At 46.0% G+C, this 24,152-nt stretch overlaps 1 protein-coding gene and 1 long non-coding RNA gene across 2 annotated transcripts in view; one reads left to right on the top strand and one right to left on the bottom strand.

Annotated features, from left to right (window-relative positions):
* Positions 1-24,152, top strand: part of LOC138515898 (alcohol dehydrogenase 1-like) — a 275,051-nt gene that overhangs the window by 129,254 nt on the left and 121,645 nt on the right. Inside the window, exon 2 of the mRNA XM_069630661.1 lies at positions 18,439-18,540. Coding sequence (XP_069486762.1) covers positions 18,439-18,540 — 102 coding nt within the window. The remainder of the gene's footprint in view (positions 1-18,438; positions 18,541-24,152) is intronic.
* LOC138515899 (uncharacterized) overlaps positions 1-24,152 on the bottom strand; it is a 313,242-nt gene that overhangs the window by 177,044 nt on the left and 112,046 nt on the right. The window lies entirely within an intron of this gene.

The following is a 24,152-nucleotide window of genomic DNA, read 5'->3' as shown; positions in this document are numbered from 1 at the left end:
TCTGCTTGGTGATTCCAGAATCCGTATAATGTGGGAGTGATTGCTCTTCACAGCATTCTCCCAATACTTTAGGCGTAGAGCTTAATTTAAAACATAATAACATAATAATAACACATTTGTCAGGATTTTCAGGTGAGTTTCACAAACCTTTGAACCAACACAAAGAAACACTCAAGAATAACAATGTGGGAAATATAATTCGTAATATCATGCTGATGTTTTGGGCCTTCTGCTGTCTCTACATCTTTAAACTCCTTATTCTACGAAGATTGTTGGTTTCTCACACACAAGCTTTGATCCTCACTAACATAACCCCGATACATGTTGTTACAGAAGCCATATCTGGTCAGGCAACAAGCACTACTAAGGAAGTAAAGAGAGCTAGTCGCAGGGCAGAAGTAGATTTTAAACAGGTAAATTCCTATATAACTGATATAGCCACATGGCCAAAGTGGGGAAACAAACAACAAAAGCAAGCCGTTACATCTGCTCTCTCATCCCCAATGTCATGAGTGCATCCAGAATGTTTCTGGCAACTGAAATTCCAGTGGCAAGAGTACAATGCCTCATGTATTTATCGCTCTGCACCAAAAGCAGGCAATTTCAGGGGAGACAAGCAACACTAAGGTGGATGTCAAAGAAGACGTTGCGTATGAAGATAACTACATAAAGACTCAGGAATGTTGGACAGTAATTGGAATACAGATACAAGTTTAGACTATATCACAGAGGGGCTACGTAAAGCGGAAGTACAGGCAGTGACACAGAAGGAGTTACAGTGTCCCAAGTCAGGACCAAGAGGAATAGGAGGAATGCCAGTATGCTGGGAAAGACTGCAGATGCTGGTGTTTGGACAATTATTCACAACACAAGGGTTGGAAAAAACAGGTGGTTAGGAGCAAAACACATATTTTCCTAACAGTTCCAGTGGAAGTAGTACAGCAAGAAAATGACAGTGCCTCAAGGAATGGGAAGTGAAAGCCAAAATTCTCACATTGGCAGAAAACAAAGCTGGGCCCATGCCCATCGTACCACTCAAGGGAGACGCGTTTTGTTTCCAGAATGATGGCGAAGGAGAGATTGGGGAAAATTAAGGATTTAAGCAGATTTCAAAGAGACCAGGCATAAAGGTTGGAACAGCAGTGCGCATAGACTACTATTAGGCCTGTGGGTAAAAGTCATACTTGCAGCTGCCACCCGCCTGAGGAGGAATATGTTTACTTACTTGTACATCTCAACACCACAGCATTGGTAGTGCCTTGGGAAGACATACAAATAGAAGGGATCCCTAAAATGGATACGAGCAAAAGAAAGAAGAGATCTGTAGAGTTGACCAGAGTGAAAAGACAGAACTATGCCTCATCAGATATGGAAAAGGCATTGGATGCAATACCACCAAAGCACAGGCTGTTCAGCAGAACTGAGGTGTTCTTTGCATCTATGGTTTTAACAGAACAAGCAAGCACAAATGCTAAATGGCTGCAGATCACACCTTGGGAGTTGATACAGATGATAAACTCAACCGTCAAGGGGTTCAACACCATCAAGGAACAGCTGAGAGCAGTTAGGCTAATGTCCCTCCAGAATAGGTACGTTGCAGATCTCCTCACATCGTGGAGGGAGGCATTTGCACCATGATTGGGTCTTCTTGCTGTACATTCATTCCTGCCAATGATGAAGACAACGGGACACTGACAGAGGCCATCACCTGGCTCTCTGAACTGCACACGAAGATGGAGACAGAAACAAAAGCTGTGGGAAAAGGCAAAGATTAGCTGTCTTCTATATTCTCATGGATACCAACATAGATGGCCAGTGGACTGAAATTATTGGCAACAGCTTTGATATTAGTGTTACTGACATTTTGTGTCATCAGGATAAACATCACACTGTGTAGAAAGACAAATAAAAAGACTTTAGGGATGAAAGTGCTGACAGATGTATAGACTGAAGATGAGGAAACAAAAACACGGAATGCACTGAAATCACAACTGACACAGTGTCCTCTGTCCTCTGTCAAGTAACCATACAACACCGTGTTTATTGGGTAAAATGGGTTTGATGCAACCCTGATGGGCACTGCAGTTACGTGACATGGAGCATGCATAATCATGCAAAGTACTATTTACTAAGTACTATGTACATCTCGGTGGGATTACAAAGGTTTGGCTCCCAAAATTGCAGACCAGAGGGGGATTGTAGATTGGGGGTCAAATATGACCCTCACGCTCCCCACATGACTCTCAGCATGAAGGCAGAGAAACAACAGATGTGCCTCACTCTTAAGCCATCATTGCAATCCTCGATGTATCACAAGTGTGAGAAACGTGACTCTCTCAGACATCCGTTCAGCCGATAATTTGGATGACATGGAAATGACATTGATTGAGCAAGTCGACTAACTGTAAAACCAGCAATCAATGACATCACTGCTGACATCCAGACATAGCCGCACTTATACATGAAGTACATATCCATCCATTCATGAAGTTACACAAACATGCACTAGTTTATTGCATATAGGCATGACACACATGCTTGTGACCCACAAAGGTAGAGGATGGACACACATACATATCTTTATATTCACATGCTTCGACAAAGCTGAGACCACAAGATGCAAAGTATTAACATATTTAGCTTGCACATGCTTGACTGGGACTAGCATAGAGAAGCCATAAGGAACAATATGGCAGCTATAGGCCTATGAAGCGTACAGAGCATGAGAGACAAGATTTGGGTTCATGGAAAGGCTGACATGATTGCAGCACCCAGAGGCAAGCAGAAACAAGGCACCCAGCCAAGTACAAGTGGAGACAGGAATGCTCCAGTTATCAAGGCAATGAGCCACCTGCAGAAAATCAGGCTACAATCCTCATAATACCAAGCAGGACAGTTTAATTTCATGGTCTTAACACATGTGACCCAGCCGAACAGGACAATGCTCATCTAACAGAGGTAGATGAAGAGGACTGTTCCCATCGAACCAAAGGGGAAAATCTACATGTGTTGCCCACAAACTGCCAACGGAATGCACTCTCCCAGGCTTAGGTGATCAGAGATGGCAACATTAGGGAACACTTCATACCTTCATGTTCATTCCCATTGCCTTGAAAAGGTACACTCAGTCTGGTAACCGTCCAAACTCAGAAAATTCCCAGTGGATGCCGCAGAGGAATTAGTACATTCATCTTGTGTACTACTGGTGACTGCCATGTGTTTACATTATTGCGCTAATTTGTACACTTCGTTGTTCTCCCCTGTCCCACTATGAATGATAAAGGGCCATTTGCTATACACATTTGAACATTTCCAGGGGAGGCTTTTATAATCTATAGGCCATTTGATCCTTGATCATTGAGAAATGCATCATCATAAACCACTAATTCCTAGCTGGCCAAACTCATGTTATTTGGAAGAAGCTATCAAGCCATACCATCCCCGTAGGATGGGCTACAATATTCTCTTTTGCCTGTTCAATTTTAGTTCTGCTATTAGACCTACAATTGGTATTTATTTCAAATAGTTACATCATTATTTGAAGTCAATGCCCACATGTTTACTTGTGGTATTGTCATTGTGACAGCCTCATTTTCTGCACATGGGAAATAAGAAAGTGTTTCTAAAAAGCCATGCGTGTAGCGTTAGCACATGGAACTGTGTACTCCACAGTTCTCCACCTCTGAAACTCTTGAAGTTAGTATCCTAGTGAGAAACTTTGAAAGGGGAGCATCCAAGATGCCACATTCATGAAAGTGTCATTAACGTTAAAATACTTTGCCTTCTCATACCTTCAACAAAAAATGGAACTGCCCATTACATACTTGAGTACACAAGTCCCTACCAGAGACTCACCAAAATGCAAAATGTCTTACTGCATATGCCCTGACATCCATATGTATGGTTGTGAAAAGCAAATGATTTAAAAAGGGAGCAATGAAACAAATGTCTTTGGGTTGACTATGGATAAGGTTGGGAAAGGGGAAACTCTGTCGCCAGGGCACAAGAGAATGTCAGGGTACCTAGGATGACAGGGGAGGGACTCTTATCCCAAAGGTTCTCTGTCTTAGTCTTTGTAGAAGGCTGGGCACCATGTAGCAGCCATTATGGACAGCATAAACAAGTATAGCTTTAGCGCAAGGCTCAGAAGGCAGTCTGGAACATGAAGCCGTCTTGCAGCTCAATCGAAGTTTGGCGTGGCTCGATGGCTTCAAACAGGCTTGAAGTCCCTTCATGGACTGCTGAGAAACAGCAAGTGTCAGAGATAATGCCTCTGGACTGTTAAGGTAATAGGGGTCCTCTCCAGGGAAACACATAGAACTGATCTCTTCTGCACGTCAACTGCCACTTGAAATATTCTCAGTCACACTGCCTCCCCCTGGCTAGATGTTTCTTCACCAGATGCCCCTAGGTGGCGCAGGACCCTGCAGTCCTCCTACTCCGTGTCAGTCCGACAGTCGCTTCAGGAACTGTGAGCCTGCAGGAAACACCAGGAGCATCCACCTCAGCTAAAGCTCGCTCTCCGTTTTAAGGTACTGTGCAAATCCGGTTGTCTGTTTTGGTCAGCCATGGTAAAAGTGTTTGAAATCTTTCTCCAATCCGAGGGCTTGTCCTTCTCTTCTCTTCTCTTTGAACTATCTTTTCTACCATCCAACCTCGTCCGGAATCTGTGCCACAAACTTTACCGCAAACTACATTGAACCTATTATCTTGAGCAAAAGACTTTTGAACCATTGACTTTGGCCCTAAGCCTTTTCTATCTGATTCTAACCTTGTAGTCTCCCTTGTTCTACTGCCCTGATTACTTACCTGTTGGTGTTGACTAATTTCTAATAACTTAATAACTTTGTCTTTCCCTCCCTTTTAAATTGGTGGAGTGCCATTTTGCTCACCCTTCATTTGTGAGCTTAACTTGTCTGGAATTTAAGGGAAGTGGTATGGTGCATTTACGATTGTGATTTTTGACTTGCTTAGACTAGTGAAATGTTATACAACTGTTGAGTATATAAATATATATTCTTTTACTTAGAAACATTGAGTCAGTGTTTGCCTGAACCATAGTAATTGCTGTCCCTTTGTGTAACTCCTTGTACTGCTCACTTACTCTTGAGATAAGTCTGGCTGCTCTGCTACTGCGACCACTTTAACTATGTAGTACAGGCGTGTACCAAAGGTGAAACTGTACTGTAACTTGTAGTCTTAATTGTGTGTGGTGTTCCCAAAGTGTACTGTATATAATTCTGCCAAACACTGGTGTAAAGCGATGAGGATAAAAGCATAGTAGTTACACTTGGGGTGCTGCTATTACCTTGGATCAACTAACCACAAGTCTAACATCACTAAAAAGCAATATTAATCATGTCTGATATGGAAAGCCACAGTCAGGAGACCCTCCTGAGTTACACTGCTGATTATTTAAGAAATATGTGTAAAGAAAGGAAACTCTCTGCCAAAGGCAAAAAGATTGAATTAGTTGAAAAGTTGTTAAATAACCCAAGTGTTGGGAGTGGGTCTGAAATGCCTGACTCCTTAGCAAATGTGGAAAGCATTGAGGATGATGCTATGTCTGTTAATGATGAGTTGGAAGAGGTAGATGTGTCTCCTAATGTAGGTCTCTCTGCTCCCTTGCCTGCTCAGCAACCTCAACCCTTGTCCACTGGGACCCCCACAAGTCCTACACTCAGTCCTGAATTCATTGCTCTAGAGAAAGTGAGGCTTGAACTGGAATTCAAATGGTTAAATGCTCAAACTGAACAAAAACATCAAGAACTGAAACTCAGAGAAATGGAGTTGAATCATGAACTTGAAATGAAAACATTGTCTCTTGAAAATGCTTCTCTCCCAGAGTCTTCTAGGTCTTCCAGTCCTAAGAGACCCTGTATGCCTAAAGAAATTGTGGGTATGTATGAGGTTAAGCTTGACATTTTGGATTAGTTGGCAATGTTTGAATATAACCACGGGATTCAAGGTCTTACAGGGAATCAGTTGCTTCCCTGGCTCTTCTCTAGGCTACCCACTGTTGAATCTGATGTTGTGATGGAGTTGTGGGAGGTAGATAGGATGGATTATGAATGTGTGAAGCTAGCTTTAATTGCTAGATATGGGAAGACCCCTTCCCAGTACCTTAAGAGGTTTAGGACCCTCAAAAAGCATGATGGTACCCCATGGGCTACCTGGGTGTGTGAGTGTTTGAAAAACGTAGATGGTTGGATTAAGGGTTACAGAGTAAACACTTATGAAGGAATGAGAAATCTTGTAAAGGTGGAGTCTATTTTTGATGTCTGCTCTCCTGAGCTCAGACAGCACTTGGCTGATTCTAAGGAGATAGATCCAAAGAACTTAGCTAAGGCTGCTGACTTGCGGGTTGCCAACAGGGCTACTCACAAGGATTCTGGGGCTAATCAGAAAAAGGATGAGGGGAAACAGCCAAAGAAAGACAACAAAGAGAATTCTAATACCTCCAACCCAAAAGAGCGCCACAACCAGCAACATAAGGGTAAACCACAAGGGAAACCAAATCAGGCTAGTGCACCATCTGGACCCAAACCAAATGGAGGTCAGAACAAACCCCCATTCATCAAAACATTTGGGAAATGTTACATTTGTGGGTCAACTGACCATGTGAAAGGGGATCCCAGATGTAAGGGTAACCCTTCAGGTGTCCACACTGACTCCTTAGCCTTCTCCCCAGAGGAAGAAGTACCTATGGTAAGTGGAAACTTTCACCTACTGGCTGAAGAACCCATGAGAGTCTCAGCTAGTGTTTCTTTAGTGTCCCTGGGCTTTTGGGAACAACATAATTTAGATGTCTATAGTTCCATCCCAGATAGTATTAAAGAGCATTATAAAGATAGTGTTCTTGTGAATGGTCAGGAAACCCCTGCCATCAGAGACACTGGAGCCAACATAACTGTGGTGGACAAATCATTTTTCAAGGTGGAGGATGTTGCTAAGGCACCCAAACACCTCACCAAGTTAGCTGGAGGCCCTGTGCAAATGCTTCCCGAGTTACCAGCTCTCATCCAGTGTAATGATATGACTGTCAAGATACCTGTTAGTGTGCAGAGTGAAGTACCTGGGAGAGTCCTGTTGGGTAATGACCTTAAAACTCTTGGAGTTATGTCAAGCACCCCCAGGCCTCCCAGTAAAAGGAAACAGGAGCTCAGAAGGTCTGCAAGGAGAGAACCTTGAGAGGCTCTCCAGAGGAAATGATGAAAGAAAATATCCCTCCCACTCCACAGGAGTTGCTCACTGCTATTTCTAGAAAGAATGAGGCAACAAGGACACCCAAGACCTCCAGGAAAAAGTCAGACAGCACCCCTTTGCTTCCAACAAGAACATCACCAAGATTTTACAAGGTCACTCTTGTGACTACTCCACCTGCTGAGGCAGAGTGTGAGGTGCAACCTTGTGTGGTTGAACCAATATCTGAAGAATCAGATATATAAGAAGACACTGTCTTACTTGGAGATCTTGACCCTGTTGAACATCCTGAGCTGCAGTCTTTACTTGCAGAAGGTGGACCCAGCAGGGGAAGACTTTAGCAAAGTACAGAGAGAGTGTCCTACTCTTGAAGGTCTTCAGCAACAGGCTGCTAACCAACTTGATGGGCAAGAAGTTGGAAAGCACAGGTTAAGCTGGGAAGATGGCTTCTTCTACAGTGAACCGACTGGGTCTACCCCTGGGCACTTCAAAAGACTTGTGGTGCCACTTGCTAACAGACTCCAGTTCCTGCAGTTAGCGCATGAGATACCTTTGGCTGGTCACTTGAGCTTCAAGAAGACCAAGGAAAGGCGCTCTCTCTACTTCTATTGGCCTAAGATGGGTTCAGAATTTGACAAATTCTGTAAGAGCTGTCACACTTGCCAAACCTCTGGCAAGAGTGGAGCCAAGAATGTGGCACCCCTGGTGCCTCTCCCAGTGGTGGGAGTTCCTTTTGAGAGGGTGGGCATTGGCATTGTCGGTCCCCTTGACCCTCCCACATCTAGGGAACAGGTTTATCCTGGTTGTGGTAGATCATGCTACAAGATACCCAGAAGCCATACCTGTGAGAACTGTTATGGCTCAGGCTGTGGCTAAGGCTCTACTTGGTATTTTTACCAGAGTAGGGTTTCCTAAGGAAGTGATATCCGACAGGGGATCCAACTTTATGTCCCACTACATGTAAGCCATGTGGAAGGTTCTCTACAGCCTACCATCCACAGACAAATGGACTAATAGAGAGGTTTAATCATACTATGAAGAGCATGATAGGTGCTTTAGAGGAACCCCTTAAGAAAAAGTGGGACCTTCTACTGCCATGCCTTCTCTTTGCATATAGAGAAGTCCCTCAGGAGGGAGTTGGATACAGTGCCTTTGAGCTTCTCTATGGCCATCCAGTCAGAGGTCCATTGGCCATGATCAAGGAAGGGTTGGAGTGTGCTCCTTCCCCCAAGCCAGTCAGAGTGACTGACTATGTGATAGGTCTCCAGAGGAGAATGTCACACATGATGGCAGAAGCAAGTGATAACTTGAAAGCAGGTCAGGCTCTGGTCAAACATTGGCATGACCAGAAGGCCAACATGGTTGAGTTCTCTCAAGACCAGCTTGTACTAGTTATGGTCCCCACAAGGCAGAGGGCCTTGCAGGACAAATGGATAGGACCCTTCAAGATTGTGGGCAAACTTGGAGAGGTGAACCTGTTTGGTGGAGTTAGGCAGACCTAAGGAGGCTCCCAGAGTCTTTCACACCAACTGTTCAATCTTGCTTCAGGCCCCTTCGAGGAACCGAACATGCTCTTGTGTCTATCTGGGACGATCTAAAAAGAACAGCTGACTTGGAAGGATGTGCTGCACTCATCTTGCTTGATCTATCTGCCACTTTTAACACCAATGAAAATGCAATTCTCATGGACAGGCTTCACACACTAGGTATCAGAGACACCACTCTAAAATGGATCTCATAATTTCATTGTAATTAATCACAAATCATGCTCCTTCCGCCTTTCAGCTCTGCCCCTTGCCCTGTCCTGATAGGAGTCCCTCATGGAGATTCCTTGTCACCCCTTCTCTTCAATCTCTACCTCAGCCCACTGCCGGCACTCATCCGCTCTCACAACCTTTCATGCTATAACTATGCAAATGATACCCAGATCATTTTCAAGATCCCCAAAACACCAACATTCGATTCGACCTCTTCTCCTGCCTCTCTGCAATCGATCAGTGGATGACAGCCAAACACCTCCTCAACCCTGGCAAAATTGAAATACTACTATGCTTCAAAACTGCTCTCATCCCCCCATCTGATACCATGGCCACGCACCGTGGGTGCCCCACCTGCTGCTTCCAGCTTTGTAAAAAATCTAGGATGAACAATGGACTTGGGGCTATCCCCCTACTAACACATCAACTCTGTATCTAGAACGTGCAACTTCTACTTACACATCCTAAGGCAAATCTTCCCTTACCTATCCTACCCTCATAGACTCTCTGCAACATCTGCCATTATTCTCTCCCGCTTAGACCATGTCAACTACATTTATCTAGGTGGCCCAGCACATCAGCTTAGGAAAGTTCAACAAATCCAAAACTCTGCTGTCAGACTCCTCCTCGCCCTCTCACTCAGAGAACATATCACTCCCCATCAGAAAACTACACTGGCTGCCTATAAGCCGACAGGCCACCTTTAAAGCCATGCCCTCCATAACACAGGACCAGGGTTCCTCCAGGACAAGATCACTCGCTAACATCTGACGAGATCTCTTTGATCAGGGTCTGCACGCCGTCTCGCAGTCCCCGACACAATTCCACCAGAACGTGAGGATCCGCCTTCTCTATCCGGATCTATGTGATTTTTCCATTTTGGAAAAGTCAGCGACGGAAAAGCTCACATGAGAAATGTGCGAACCGCTAAAGGTTCGCACATTTCCCATGCGAACATGCATTGAAACCACAACTGACCCACACCCCCACCCACACCCACAACACACCCACCACACACCCCCACCCACACCTCCAACATACCCAAACCCTACTTACCTTTTCAGAAGCTGTGTCCCTGCGGTGCCAGTTCCCTTTCACTTTCGTGATCGGGAACCAACACTGCAGGGTCCTTTCCTTGTTTTTTTTTCATTCCGGGAGCTGCAGGCGTTTCCCCCGCAACCCCTGCTCAATATACTCTAAAGTATAGTGAGTGGTGTCTTGCGGGGGACACCCCTGCAACCCCTGTTTATTTTTCTTTTTTTAAATTTTACTTTTTTTGTTGGGTGTTGCAGGGGTGTCCCCCGCAAGACCCCGCTCACTATACGACACAGTATAGTGAGCGGGGTGTTGCAGGGGACACCCCCGCATCCCCCACAGTTTTTTATTATACTTACATGAAATGATACCAGCAAAGGTTCGAACTTTTGGTGGTAGCATTTTTCGGGCTTTTTGTACGGTCGGACCTTTTTATTCGGTCCGATCGTACAATTCCCTCTATCCAAGCCCCTCCATCTGGAACTACCTGCAAATACACATCCATTGCAATGAACACTACCTCTCTTCCAGAAAGTACCTAAAAACGTGTCTATTTCCAGTGACGTCCAGAAACGTGTAGTGTAATTTAGTCCCCACTCCATCCCCATCACAACATCATCACTCTTCCAGCCACAGCAGCATTCCTATCTAAACCAGTAGCTCTGAAATATGTAGCATAACATAGATCAGCAATGCCAGCTCCATGCCCCTAGCAATAACAGTGCAAATCTCCACCCAGGGACATGACCTGACACTCCAGCAGCGCTGGCCGTTATCGCGGCTGCCCACCACACAAACTAGCAACCACAGGCCACTATCCAGGCACCTCTGTCATCCACCAACTACGGACATGCCAGGTTGTTGCTAATGCAAGGCCCCAATGAGGAACATGGCCAGGCTCCACTAGGTGGAGTCCGGCTGTAATAGCGGCGGTCCCCGCCTAGGGACACCAGCATCCCTCTAAAGCCCTCTAAATACACAGTGCACATCAACAGTCCTGTCTATAAACTACCACAGGCTCTCAAAGCCTTAAGAGTTCCTTACATTACTCAAACACAATATTAGGATACCATATCCTCTGGACTCACCTCTCTCAGTACACCTAGAAGACCTTGGGCCTCATTCCGAGTTTGGATGTAAGGAACGGTAATTACCGGCATGGTGCAAATACTGTGTCCGATCTGGCAATAGACCGCTAAAAGCAGCCTATTATGACTTCACGGGCACAAGCTTTGTGCCATGCCGGTAATATACCTTGCGCCATGCTGCAAAAGGGCCCCAAAATGCCCTTACCGGCATCAAGCGCACCGTACATAACACTACCGCCATAGAGTAAAGCGGCAATAGCGGTGACCGTAAGTAGCGGTCACCGCTATTGACGGTCACCGTTAAAAAGCGGAACCGGAAAAAGCATCATCGCACAGGAACGGGAAGGAGCATGACGGCCATCTTTAAAACCACAATCCATTGCCATACTCACCGCAGAGGACCCGGAGCCATCCAGTGAATACTGAAATCAACCATCAACTCCACCATCATGCCGAAAGCACTAAAAAAGGGAGCTGCACGACTCAGGAAGGAGCGCTTTAGCCAGGATGAGCTCCAGTTGATGGTGCACACTCTCCAAGAACATGCAGACACCGTTTTTAGTGGTGACATGCGGAGGGTGACAATCATAAAAAAGAAAGAGATCTGTGCCTTGGTAGCCCAAAAGGTGAGTGCCGTGGGCAACACCCCCCGCACCTTCAAGGACTGCCGAAAACGGTGGGACGACCTACGACTGAGGGTGCATGCCATCCTCTCGGCCAACAGAAGCCAGGCCCAGGAGACAGGAGGAGGGCCAGGTTCCCCCATCAAACTCATGTCGTGGGAGGAGACGTGTGCGGCCATGATAGGCCCAGAATCCATAGAAAGTGTTGGCGACATGGAGTGTGGGGCAACGTCATCCGTCGATGGAGTGTCCAAAGTCAATACTGACAATGCATTCATTATGAAAGTCCATGCCAAGGGCTGGGCAAGGTGTCACGTCATGGTTGGCCAAACCGCCCCTCAAATGAATCATGCTGAAACAAGTGGGACCCAGGCTGATGCCCAGTGCAAGGCTGTAACCCATATGGCACATACCACACAAAGAGGCCTATTTCCGTGAGGCAATAGGGGCGGTTGATGTAAACTCTGTGCATGTGAGCCAGCACAGTACCCGGCCAACATGGGTGACCCAGACATATGCATGCATTTACCATCCAAGCATAGATCAATGTGCCGCTCACCACCCAAATGGCCACAACCCACTAGAATCCCATTGTGATATCGTAGGCAGGTCCAAATGATGACTCTCAACACATTGCTCATGCCGTCTCTCTCTTCCACCCCCACAGGCAGCGAGCATGACAGCGAGGACCAGCCAAGCAACCGGCCCAGTACCTCCAGGGGCAAAGTCAGGGCCCGCTGTCTACCTGCAAGCAGGAAGACACCGCAAACCACACCACCAGCACCAGCAAGGCCCATGAGGGTGCACAAACCCCACCCCCACCCAGCAATGGCGCAGGACACATGCCCCACGCCGCACTCTGAGGAGTCCAGTGTGGCTGGGGAGAATACAGCCACGGGCCCCCTCGATGTTCCCGACAGCCCTCCATCTATATGCAGAGCAACCGAGGCGGACATTGATGACATCGTCCACACCCCTGATGCACAATCATACCCCCAGGTGTCATACAGCAACTCCGGGGAGAGTGATACCCCAGGGCTTACAGGTCAAGGAGTGCAACATGCCAGTCCTGTATCCGCTTACCCTGCTGAAACACCGGAAATGCATGCAGGCCAAATTCCGAGCAGGCCAAGCACATCTGACACATTGACCATGGATGCAGAGCGCTCTAGCCAGCTCACAGGCCTCATTAATGAGTTCATCAGAGACAATCGGGAGTCCAGGGAGGAGTGGTGCAATGAACTACGGGCACTGGGTGAGGTAATCACAGTGAGCACGAACCGGCTATACAAGGTCCTTGGCCAGATTGCAGATGCCATGGAGGCTGCGCCTCCCACACGACAGCCCAGTGGGAGGAAACACCTTTACAAAGCTCCTCCACGCAGACCAGCCCACTCTGTCACTCAATGCGTACATTGCGCCACCCCAACATGGATCCCCCTGGCTCTGGGAGCACACCTTGACTATACTGGCACACACATGTGGCCTATGTTGCCCTTATGGGACTATTGTGGGGTTGTTGTGGGGGAGGCGGAGGAGGGTGAGGGTGTGTTTTTGATTTTGGGGGAAGGGGGTGAGGGTGTGTTTGGGAGTTTGGGGGAGTGGAAGGGGGGTAGAGGTTTTGTTGTTCACGTTTGAACCTACTTATTCAATACACTGGTTGTTCATCAAAAAACAACAGAGTGGACAATGATCATTGCGCAGGTGTCATTTAATGTCTCACAGTGCATGGTGTACATGTATGCCCACACCCAGTGCCCGATGTCCTAACATCCTCACACCCTCTGCTGACTTGTGTATCAAAAATATTGTCCAATCAATGTTTGCCGTACGGCACGTCCCTCCTGTGCATCGGCACTGTGCTGCTGTCCTGCCACTTCCTCCTCCTCCTCCCCTTTCATCATCATCAGGTGGTAGCAGTTCCATGTCAGGGTGCAGGGGTACGTTCCGACGGATGCACATTTTGTGCAGCATTGTACATGCCATGGGGATCTTGGTCACCTTCTCATGGCTCTACATAAGTGCCCCACCCGACCGGCTGAACCAACGAAATCGTGCCTTCAACAGGCCAAAGGTCTGCTCAATCACCACACTTGTACGGGTATGGGAACGATTGTAGTCCTCCTCGTGCCTGTTCTGTGGGTTTCAGACAGGGGTCATGAGCCACGGCTTCAAGGGATAGCCACCATCACCTGCATGAGAGGGGAATGAAGGTAAATGTTCGTACATTCAAGGCGAACAACTGTACTAGTCTTACATGGCAGCAGGTGATTTCTGCCCATACACACATGTCCCTAGATGCATTTCCCCCATTTCTGGCCCCGCTATGTGTCCTGTGCAATGGGATGATGGAGAGGGTAGCATCCTCAGGATGGGTTATGGTGTACACTCACATCTTGTTTCACGTGCATCATATATGCATGCAGCAGTGTTGGAGTGAAATCATTGATGTGTTGTGTTCTGTGAGATTTGGTAGTAGGGAGTATTGGCTGTTGTCAGTAGCATATTCGTAATTCTGCACTGATCAGTACCATGGTGACTTGCAGCACTCCTATGGGTGTACGGAACCAGTGACACGCTGTGGTATCCCTGTTAGGCTCAGTTCAATGCACTCCCAGGGATGACTGTCCTGTATGGTGATATGCTGGAGGCAGCAACATAGTGCATATGCAGTGCATAGTGCTAGATGCCCTTACGGTGTGTGAGGGCCGCCGATGAGTGGTGCATGTGTTGTGGGATGTGGCCTGGTCACCTGTTATTCATGTAGTGTTAGGTGTCGGCCTTCATCACTGTGGGATTTGGTAGTTATGTGCCGTTTCACTGGCTCTGGGGCACAGTGTTCGGTGAGGTGCACATCGTGCACTGGGGTCAATATTTCCACCCACGTAGAGTATGCATCTCCCCCCCCAACTTCCCACCCACGTGGAGTTTGCAGGCACCCACCTCACAACCCCGATGCACTGCCATGGCCCAGTCAAGCAACTCACCAAGCAGCCAGGCACGTCGTCCAGCATGTCGCTCCATATAGCATGGTAGCGTGGACCAAAGAGTCATGAGTTGATCCTGGATATCAGGCACAGCAATGTGTGATGATCTTGCTGGTGTTGCATACCATCTGCACGTTGATGGAGTGGTATTGCTTGAGGTTGCAATACGCCACCTCCAAGGCATGCGGGACCACCAACTCCACGTGGGTGCTGTCAAGAGCACCTATGCAATTTGGCATGCCTGCCAGTGTATGGAAGGCAACTTTTGTATCGAATATCTCCTGGGGAGTCCGTGGTAGGGATATGTAGTCCCTTGTGTGCTTGAGGAGGGCATCCAGCACTTGGTTCAATATCCGGGAAAATAAGGGTTGTGATATGCCATGCATGTGCCCCACTGTGTGCTGGTAAGTGCCTGTGGCAAGGAAGTGGAGCACAGACACTACCTTCAGTGGAGGGGGGATGGCGGTACGTATTTCTATGAGGCTCACTATGTCGTCATGTATCAGGTCCACTATGGTGGTGATGGTGTGACGGTCAAGCCGATACAGGGTGTGGATCTGCTCTGGTGTTAGGTTGAAGGGGGTGGCTCTGATGCGAGGGATTGGGGGCTGCCGGCGTGGTAACGGTGGCTGCACTGGTGGGGCATGCTGGGCCTGTGTCACCCTCCATCTCCTCCAGTGTATCCTCTGTGGTGGAGGCTGTGGTTGTTGTTGTTGCTGTTGCTGTTGTTGTTGTTGTTGCTGCCTTGCAATCAGGGCCTCCAGCTCCAGTAATGCTACTACTATTGGTATCATCTTGGTGTGGGAGGGGGGGTGGTGTGTGGGTGTGCTCCTTTTGTGTTGTGCCAGACTCCATTGCCTCCACCTGTGCTGATTGTGTGCCTCTGTGGCTCTTGGAAACACTGCTCAGGGTTCTTAACACCTTCTCGGAGATGCCGGTATTTACTCCATGCCGGTAAGGTACTTTTTGGGCTTCAGAAGGCCGTCATTTGCATGTCCGCATTACTTGGGATCAGCTTCGGTTTACGGCATGCCGCTAATATCGGCATGGTGTGTCGCGCGCGCGCCCCTAGACCGCTATTTACGGCATCATACTTTACGGTGCCCTAAATAGCGGTCTAGTTGGTCAGAATAGCCCGTAGCGGTAAGCGATGCCGGTAATCCTTTACCAGCATCGTTTTTCCCTTACCTCCAACCTCGGAATGACCCCCCCTTGTATTATGTCCATCTAATCAGCCTTTTGCATGAGCACTACCAGCAAATGACAAATAAAGATAAGCGAGGAATCTCGATATTACCTCTAGAATATAATAAGACAACCGATCGATCATGCCTAGAAGTTGCAATATGATAGCTTGTCTATGACACTTGGAAGACCTTTTACTGTGATCCGGCTAGTGGGCCTAGAGGACTCCCTCTCACGGACTACAGTGCCAACAACAAAGTTTCATCTCAGCCTCAATGTACATATAAATGCACAACTTGGGTGCACATCGGTCGCAGGCATGGCTACCCGCAATCATGCAACGACCAACGACAAATTCAGTCTAGCTGAGCCCATAACATTTCACCAACTTACACCAGACCAAGCCTCAACACCTCTGCCATTAAAATACTGTGACGACCTATGACAAGATTTGGTCCAGCTGGACACATAATGAGGGTCTCGCACTCGAAAACTCGCCAGACCTCCCTCAGCACCCGACCACATGCCTGATATCTGGGGTTGCTTACAGGAGCACAGCCAGCCCACATAATTCCTTATTTTGGCCAAAATACACACACACATTTTAAACCTCTATATGAATTTCCCATACTCTGGACTGCAGTCCCCGAGGGAATTCCCACCATAATATTATAACACACTTAATACTGGAGACAATTTTCTAAGCATGAGGCTGAGATTCAAACCTGTGTTGCTATGCGCTGCTATCCTCCCACCATAAGTGCGTTGAAACTATGGTAATGGTAAAAGGAGCTATATAAATGACGACTACATTACAATACTAGATGCCATTTAAGTTACAAGCCAATTCATGAAAGTAAGGCTGAGTGTCAGACCCAACCCTCTGGCAGAAACCATTCCCTAACGGAGATTTTCACATGCAGATAGAAATGTGTGACATTGAGAATATACCTTGATTAATGGTTACTATTTAGGACGCCTTTCATTTTTTTCTTCATATGGAAACACATTTGAAGTTAAAACCATAAAGCTGTCTTAAATACGGAATGAAACGGGCCACCAATTCTAATTAATGTTCAGTCTCTCTCAACTTTTTACCCCATTTGTTGATCCTGAAATTACTTAGTTTTTTCACCGAACTAGCATGAGTAGCGCCCCTGTGGGTGATGGCTAACCTCTATGAATTCTCCTTGAACAGGAAGTGGGCCACCGCTTTGTTTATGAAACTTAGAGAGATTCCTTTATGAGGGATAGTCTATTTGGAGATTAGTAAATCGACATTGTTGGCTTCGCAGCAAAGCAAACTCTCGTGAGATTGGACAACAAAAGCTCATTTTTTCCATTTTGCAGTAGTCCATCCTATAATCTGCCCATCCTCTCCCTACGATGCCACTATCTACTTCCTTTTTTTTCTACCCCCGCCATTGATCAATCTAATTTCTCATATTTAACCTTCAATGCGTGTTACTTTTTGTTGGCTGGAAGCTCGTCTTCCTCTTTTGCCGTTTCTTATCGTGGGACTCAGCCTCTTGTTGTTCTAAGATTTCCAGCAACCAGTCCACCCCAGGACCTGCTGCTGCCTTTTTGCCTGCCTCATTAGAAAAGTGAATCTAATGGGGGTGCTAATGGGCTTCTCTGTCCTCCGCTTACCATTCAAATTCTGTTTTGGTCCCATATCTCCACTGTCTCGCCTCTGTCCAATGACGGATCATCATCTCCATGGTTTGCTTCCTCATGTCCCCAAGGCCCTTTTACCATTTTGCTATTGGTCCCATTTCTTGTCCCTAGTCTTCTCCTAAAGAATACACACACTCTTCCTCTCTGACCTTGTCCAATTCCATTGCTTTCTTTTCCAAATGCATCTTGGTTTCTCTTGGCTTAACGTGCTGTCTTTTCATTTCATGAAGGCCCCAAGAGCTGAATTCTATCACCAGGCAGCTCTTGGTGTAATAGGTGGGGATATTGCTGCTTCTTCGTTGAAGACATCTTGAATAATAGGAAGAGATAGTCAAGGCTCCCTGCTTAGCCGCCTCAGTACACATGGTGGGGAATGGTTGTGGCCAAGAACAGTGGGGGTACTGCAGTGAGCCAGGAGGGAAACTCAAGGGAGCAGGCCCTCGTGTCCAGTCACTGAGTGGAAACTATAACTTGGTAGGCAGATGAGGAGATCAAAAGCCCCCTCCTTCTAACAGACCCAGCTGCCTACGTGGGACATAGCCTTCCTGGATTACAAAAGAAAACAATTCTGGCTAGGTGGGGTAGAGGGCAGGAAGTCAGCAAGACATATTATGTGATCTCTATCACCTAATTCAACACAAGTAATAGAGAGAAGACTGGTTCAGTCCTCTTGCTGAGCATGATATCAGTCCAAAGCAGATGGCACTGACAGGGGAGAAATGCGTCTCTTCAAGCTCCAACAGCCAAGCGTGCATTCTCTTGGAGCTAGTAAACATGACTGACCTTTTATTTTAAAAGTAGCTAATATAAGAGTGTGGCTTGAAATTATATTCTAATCCTCAAAAGAGCACGATTAAGTGTTAACTCTATTTTTTTGTCTTAGGTCATCAAATGCAAGGCAGCTGTCCTTTGGGAGTGTGGCCAACCGTTTTCCATTGAGGATATTGAAGTAGCTGTGCCAAAAGCTCATGAAGTCCGCATCAAGGTACTCGCTGCATCACACTGAGTCTTCTTTGCTTAGGCATGTGTTTTATTTTCTTTAAAAGAAAATGAATATGGGGGTTCAGTAATACAGAAACTTTGTCGATTTGTTTTCCCCTTCAACATGGTCGGAAAATTATAATTCATGAGGCCAAGAGATTCAAATTTGTTTGCCTTCCAAGACTAATATTCTTATATCCCAGGCTGAAAAGCTACGCATTGTCTCTGAAAAAACACTGGAAAATAACTTTGATTTGAATAATTTTTATTTAAGGTTACTTTATGGTGATAAATTGTAGGATTCAGAAAACAAAAATGGCACCTTGCATTTCTATTACCAAACGGTTTTCACAGGAAAGCGATCCAATCTAAGATTCACAGTAAGCGCGGCCAGGAAGGGTAACACAGACATAAGGTTGGATCTGGAGGTTCACCCACTGCATGGAATGAAAAAGGAAACTCCGCCCCCACCTCCGAAAAATGATGAATAAGAAAATATATTTATATATTATGACATAATTGTATGGTTGAGTGGCTTTTCCAATTTGGATTAATCCAAGGGCATAAGAGTGAGTGTTGCAAACAACTATTCTGTGCCCATCAACATGCGACTCCAGGGCGCCCGAATCTGTTCCCATAATATTTCAATATCAGTGTCTGGAACAACTGAAATGGATGTGGAAATAATCCTGTTGCAAGAAGATCAAACCAACTGTATGCGTGTAAGAAACAATACTTAAAGAATTACCTTAGGCACATCATTAATAACATCAGAGAAATCTAGGGACCAGATTATCTAACATTTGCACCCGTCCTAAAATTGAGGAAATGCATTTTGCACCAATTTGGTGTTTAAATAATGTACTATCTACCAAATGTGTTTTGTCCCAATCGTATTATTTAAATATATGTTCACTAGAGCAAACGAGGCTCTTTGTCCCTGGTATGGCTTAATGTATATAATGATTGGGAAGAAAGATACGAAACTCCCTTTTTAATCGCTGTCAATCTACATTCCTTGAGTTGAAAAATAATATCTCTACAAATCTTGTTCAACCCTCATCTTTTCTTGCCTTCACTGTAGTTGTAATGCATTCCACTTCTACTTCAACTTTAACTGATGTTCGTCAAAGAATTCGATGAACACTTGTGAATGTTGTTACTGTGGCCACTTGCCCATGAACCCGTCACATTTTCCCTGCATTTAACAAATGTTTCAACAAGGAACTACTACTAATCCACTAGTGTGGTCTTTTCAACTCGCTACATTTCTGAAGCGATTGGTCAGAAGAGACTACCAAACAACATCCCCTCCTCCTGTTTGTCAGATCAGGAAGAGAATCTGCAACCCCCTTCCCTTTACTCCCACTGGATTGCCAAATGGCCTTCGCCTCCTCTGGCTCTCAGATCAGTAGAATACACTCTCCCTTCCAGTTATTGGCTGACCATGGTCCTACCATACTTGCCTTTTATCCAGCGGACGCCTTCCACACTGGAATATGGGAGCTGGGAGACAGTCACAGCAGACCACATTATCTAACAAACAATTTGAAGTTGCAATATTTAGCTAGGGTTGCAACCTCAGAATACTCATGGGAAATGGGTAGAACCAGGAAACGTCATTATCCAGTGGAAGAGAGTAACACCGAAAGGGATACCTGGAATCAATGAGACTAAAAAACACAGTTGGATACAGAAACAAAGAACTTATAAAATTGTCATAATACTGAGGTGGACAGGGAGAACAACCTGTGAGTAGGAGACATGAAGAACGCAGGTGAGCTACTCTGTTGAATCTGAGAATACAGAAACCCTAAGAGGATTCTGAAGCCTGACAATCATACAAGCCTACGGAAGCCTAAAAGTCCTGAAACCCCTGAGAGGCTGCTTAAGCCTGAGAATGCAGAAACCCTGCGAGGGTGTTGAAGCCTGAGAATCCTGAAAGACTAGGGAAGCCTCAGCATCCTGGAAACCCAAGGGGCTGATGAAGCCTGAAATCCCGAAATCCTGCAAAGCTCTGCAGTCTGAGTGGGGTAGTGCCTGAGAAGCCTAAGCCTTATGGGGTGGAAAAACCTATCATGTGTTTGAGCAGGGAAAGGAGATCTGCTGATATAAAACACATTTGGGATCCTTGTCCATGGAGATCAGTGGAGCAGGAGAAGAGTCGAAAGAAAACACTGTTCTTTATCTGTAATTCAACCTTAGCCAAACTGCTCATTTGACATTCATGCTGACACTAACAACTTAAATTGCAATATAAGCTTTACTTTGAAGACCACTCTTTACGAGGTTTGCGTTAAACCTGTTTGACTTACAAATGAGTACAAGATCTGCTTTCTTATTCATATTGTGATAAAAGACTTGAATTTAAACCAATAATCTCATGGAACATCATTGATGGAATTCGACACCGTATTTTCCACAGCATTCCTTGGTGTGCTAAAATAAACATGTAAAAGCACCATGAGAACAGTGGGAGGAAGACAATGCTAGTAAACGATCTAGAAAATATTTTTTTTTAATGTGGAAAAGATTCAATTTCCTGGGAGCCATAAAGGCATGACTTCCTATTAGAATCGCTGTCCGAGACACTTGGCTGGGCAGTAATGAAAAATGAACTAGCTGTTTCAAAAAACATATTCTATGTTGGGGTCAAGCCTGTCTAAAATAGGGGCGTTTTAGGCCACCGCCAAATGGATTATCAGCAAAAGCCCACCAGTGAACGTGGCCGCACGTCTACCTGGCCGGTCTTACAGACCAAAACAAATCCATTGGCTGGGATTTGGTGGACCCGTCAAATCAGTGACCCAACCAAAAGAGCCCAAAACCGAGCATGAACTCAGGCACATTTTTGGTGGGGTGGGATAGGGTTTGGTAAGCCAATTGGAACCTCTGAATATATCAGTAAGATTTAGCAGGTAAATCAGAGTATGTCTGGAGGTTCGGTGTTCGTATAAAAGGCAAAACTCACATTCATTTTACTAGTATGGTTTTGTTTGGCAGTAAAGGGAAGATGTTTACAGGAGGAACTCATATTGGTTGTTTTAGTGGCGTTTCGGTGGACCTCTCTTGCAAGTGTAGGTGTCATTAGTGCTTGTTGATCCCTGTTTGCAGTTTCCTGTCTGTTTGCTAGTTTATTAGGTCCCCTTTTGTTGTCTTTCCTTTTGTACCCTTACTTTCCCTCATAACAAGTTTAAAAAACATCATGAATGTTTTCCCTCTCATTCCCCTTGTTACTGTTACCCCAAAACTACAGAAACCTAAAATGTTTCTTAACTTCTTTAATTTTTGATCTGAACATTCTTAAAAAGCCAAGGAATAGCCATTTTCATTTCATATTTCTCATCCTATGTGGCTATTTATGTGTCCTACGTGTGTGGCATTTTCATTTGTTTCTTGATAGGCTAGATAAGGGGGTGCAAGCCTTGTTTTTTGCCCAGAGAATGAAATAAATAACACCATTCTCTTTTCTATTTTCACTTGTTGTACAAGGTAACACATTCTTCCCATTTGTGTATGAAACGGGGAGTCGTTCCTGTGTTTTAGCACCCCTCCCCTGTGTGTGCCCCAGAACCCTTGCTTGTGGTCGGTGTGCGTCTGGTGTGAACAGATTCATTTGCCCTAGTCACTTGTGCTTGTTGTATAGGAATGTACACCATGATGCAGGACTGGGAGTACTTAGACTGAGAGGTAAGTACATGTGGAAGCAGAGGTTTGGGTTGTTGGTTGTAGGGGAAGGTTGTATCGAAAGTTGCCCACAGCCACGGCAGTTGATTCCTGAAGTGGGGGAGTCTTTGGGGATGATTCAAGAAGAGGATAGGAGGCAAAGATGACAAAGAAGGGAATGCAACTTTATTTGATATTTAGATGTTTGAATTCTGTATTTATTGAGGGTAACAGTGGATCTCTCAGAAACACTTACAAAGAAATAAACAGCAAATGGGGCATGTCTGAATACTGGGCCTACATTATGAGGAGTGGAATAGATAGCAACGGACCAGTGGATGATGGGGAGTACAAGTTACATATACCTGGGACAGAGCAAACATTACAAATGGTAGTCCTAGTGGACTGTGAAACGATGTCACAAAGAGGGGGAACAGGGCGGGTAAGCCTTCATTCCAGACAGGTAAAATGCCCAGACCACTCCTTCCAGTTTGCTCTGTCAACTCATGAATGATTCCACCCCTCTGCTGTCAGTGTTCTAGGTTCTGGAATCCAGAGCACATGGCAGCAGAGGCCTAGGATCACATATCACTTCCACTTCAAAATCTTAACAGAGAACTGTTTAAACAACTAACCAGAGAACTGTACCATGAAGGAAGCATCAATATACCAATATCGCATGTCAGCATATCAACATCACATCAATTCCTCTCTTCAATTCTTCGAGGCAAAACAACTACAGACTGTGGCGCTGCCCGATGACAGGGCGCGCATGCGGCGGCGTGACGTTGCATGCCGCCGCGTGCAACATAAATAAACGGGGCGTTTCCCGGCCGCAGCAGAGCGACGGGAAGCCCGAACCGAGAGGACGTGTCGGAGTGAGTCCTTTGGGGTCTGGGGCTTACGGGAGGCGCCGGGGGTCGCAAGCAAACCCCAACAGTGGTGACAAGTGGGGGAAACGATGCCTGGGCCCGGCGGTGACTTGACCGGCAATTTTTTTCTTGATGCAGCGAGGTCGTCTTGAGACTTTGCTCCGGCTCGCAGGCTGTGCGTTACCCACGCGGCTGGCGGCCATTTTGCGGATCAGGTCGTGAAACTTCTCTGAGCTCCAGTTTGAGCAGAGAGGTACATCCAGGCCTCATTTTTGGCAGTCCTGCCAGCAGGCAGTTATACCTGCACGTGATTATGCCCAGTTGGTGATTTTTCATTTTCCTGGGTCTCCTACGTCGTGTGCAAGCAAGGAGGAGGGCTACAATGGCTGGGCCTGCATAGCCCACATTTCTTTCTTGTCCTAATTTGTGGAGCAGTTGGAAGCTGAGGCTTCTCTTCATCTTCTTCATCATCAGACTGGTGGCCCCACTCATCCTCATCCTCTTCATCATCACAGAGGTGTGTTGCAGCAGCTGTTTCTCCAATGGTGCATGCTGGAGTCATTTGGACTTGGTGTTTGAGTTCCCAACACAGACTATCAGCTAACGACTAAGGAAAACTTGCCAATGTCAATATCTGAAATTGTCGTCTGGGGGAGGGGGCGGTCATTCACAGTTTGTAGAAACAGTAACCAATTACATTGCCACAGGCTTTCTATATCAGAACACATGCATGCCTTTCTTAGAACCTGTGAAATCGCTTCTGCGTTCCATCCACAAAGAAACGGTATGGTTGAGAGGTTTAATAGAGTTCTCACTTCCACCATGCAAATTGCAATTCAAAATTGCCTTGATCCCTTGGAGGCAGTTGCATTTAATTTTTTAACTGACCCGATCAAAGGTCCTTTTTTAACCTTTTCAAAGAAGCATCCTGTTCAGAGACAACCCTTAACAGTAATACCCACTTTTTAGAATCTACTCTTTTGGCGAATTGTAATTGCATTTTGACACATTTTTTACCACTGTTTTGCCACAAAATACATATGGTAAGTTGGGGTAAGCTATGTAGAGCGGTTGTGGT

The sequence above is a fragment of the Ambystoma mexicanum genome, chromosome 6q (genome assembly GCF_040938575.1).
Source record: "Ambystoma mexicanum isolate Mex_15411 chromosome 6q, UKY_AmexF1_1, whole genome shotgun sequence".
Taxonomy (NCBI): Eukaryota; Metazoa; Chordata; class Amphibia; order Caudata; family Ambystomatidae; genus Ambystoma; species Ambystoma mexicanum.
The sequence above is the reverse complement of the archived record's forward strand: the minus strand, read 5'-3'. Positions and strand labels throughout refer to the sequence as shown.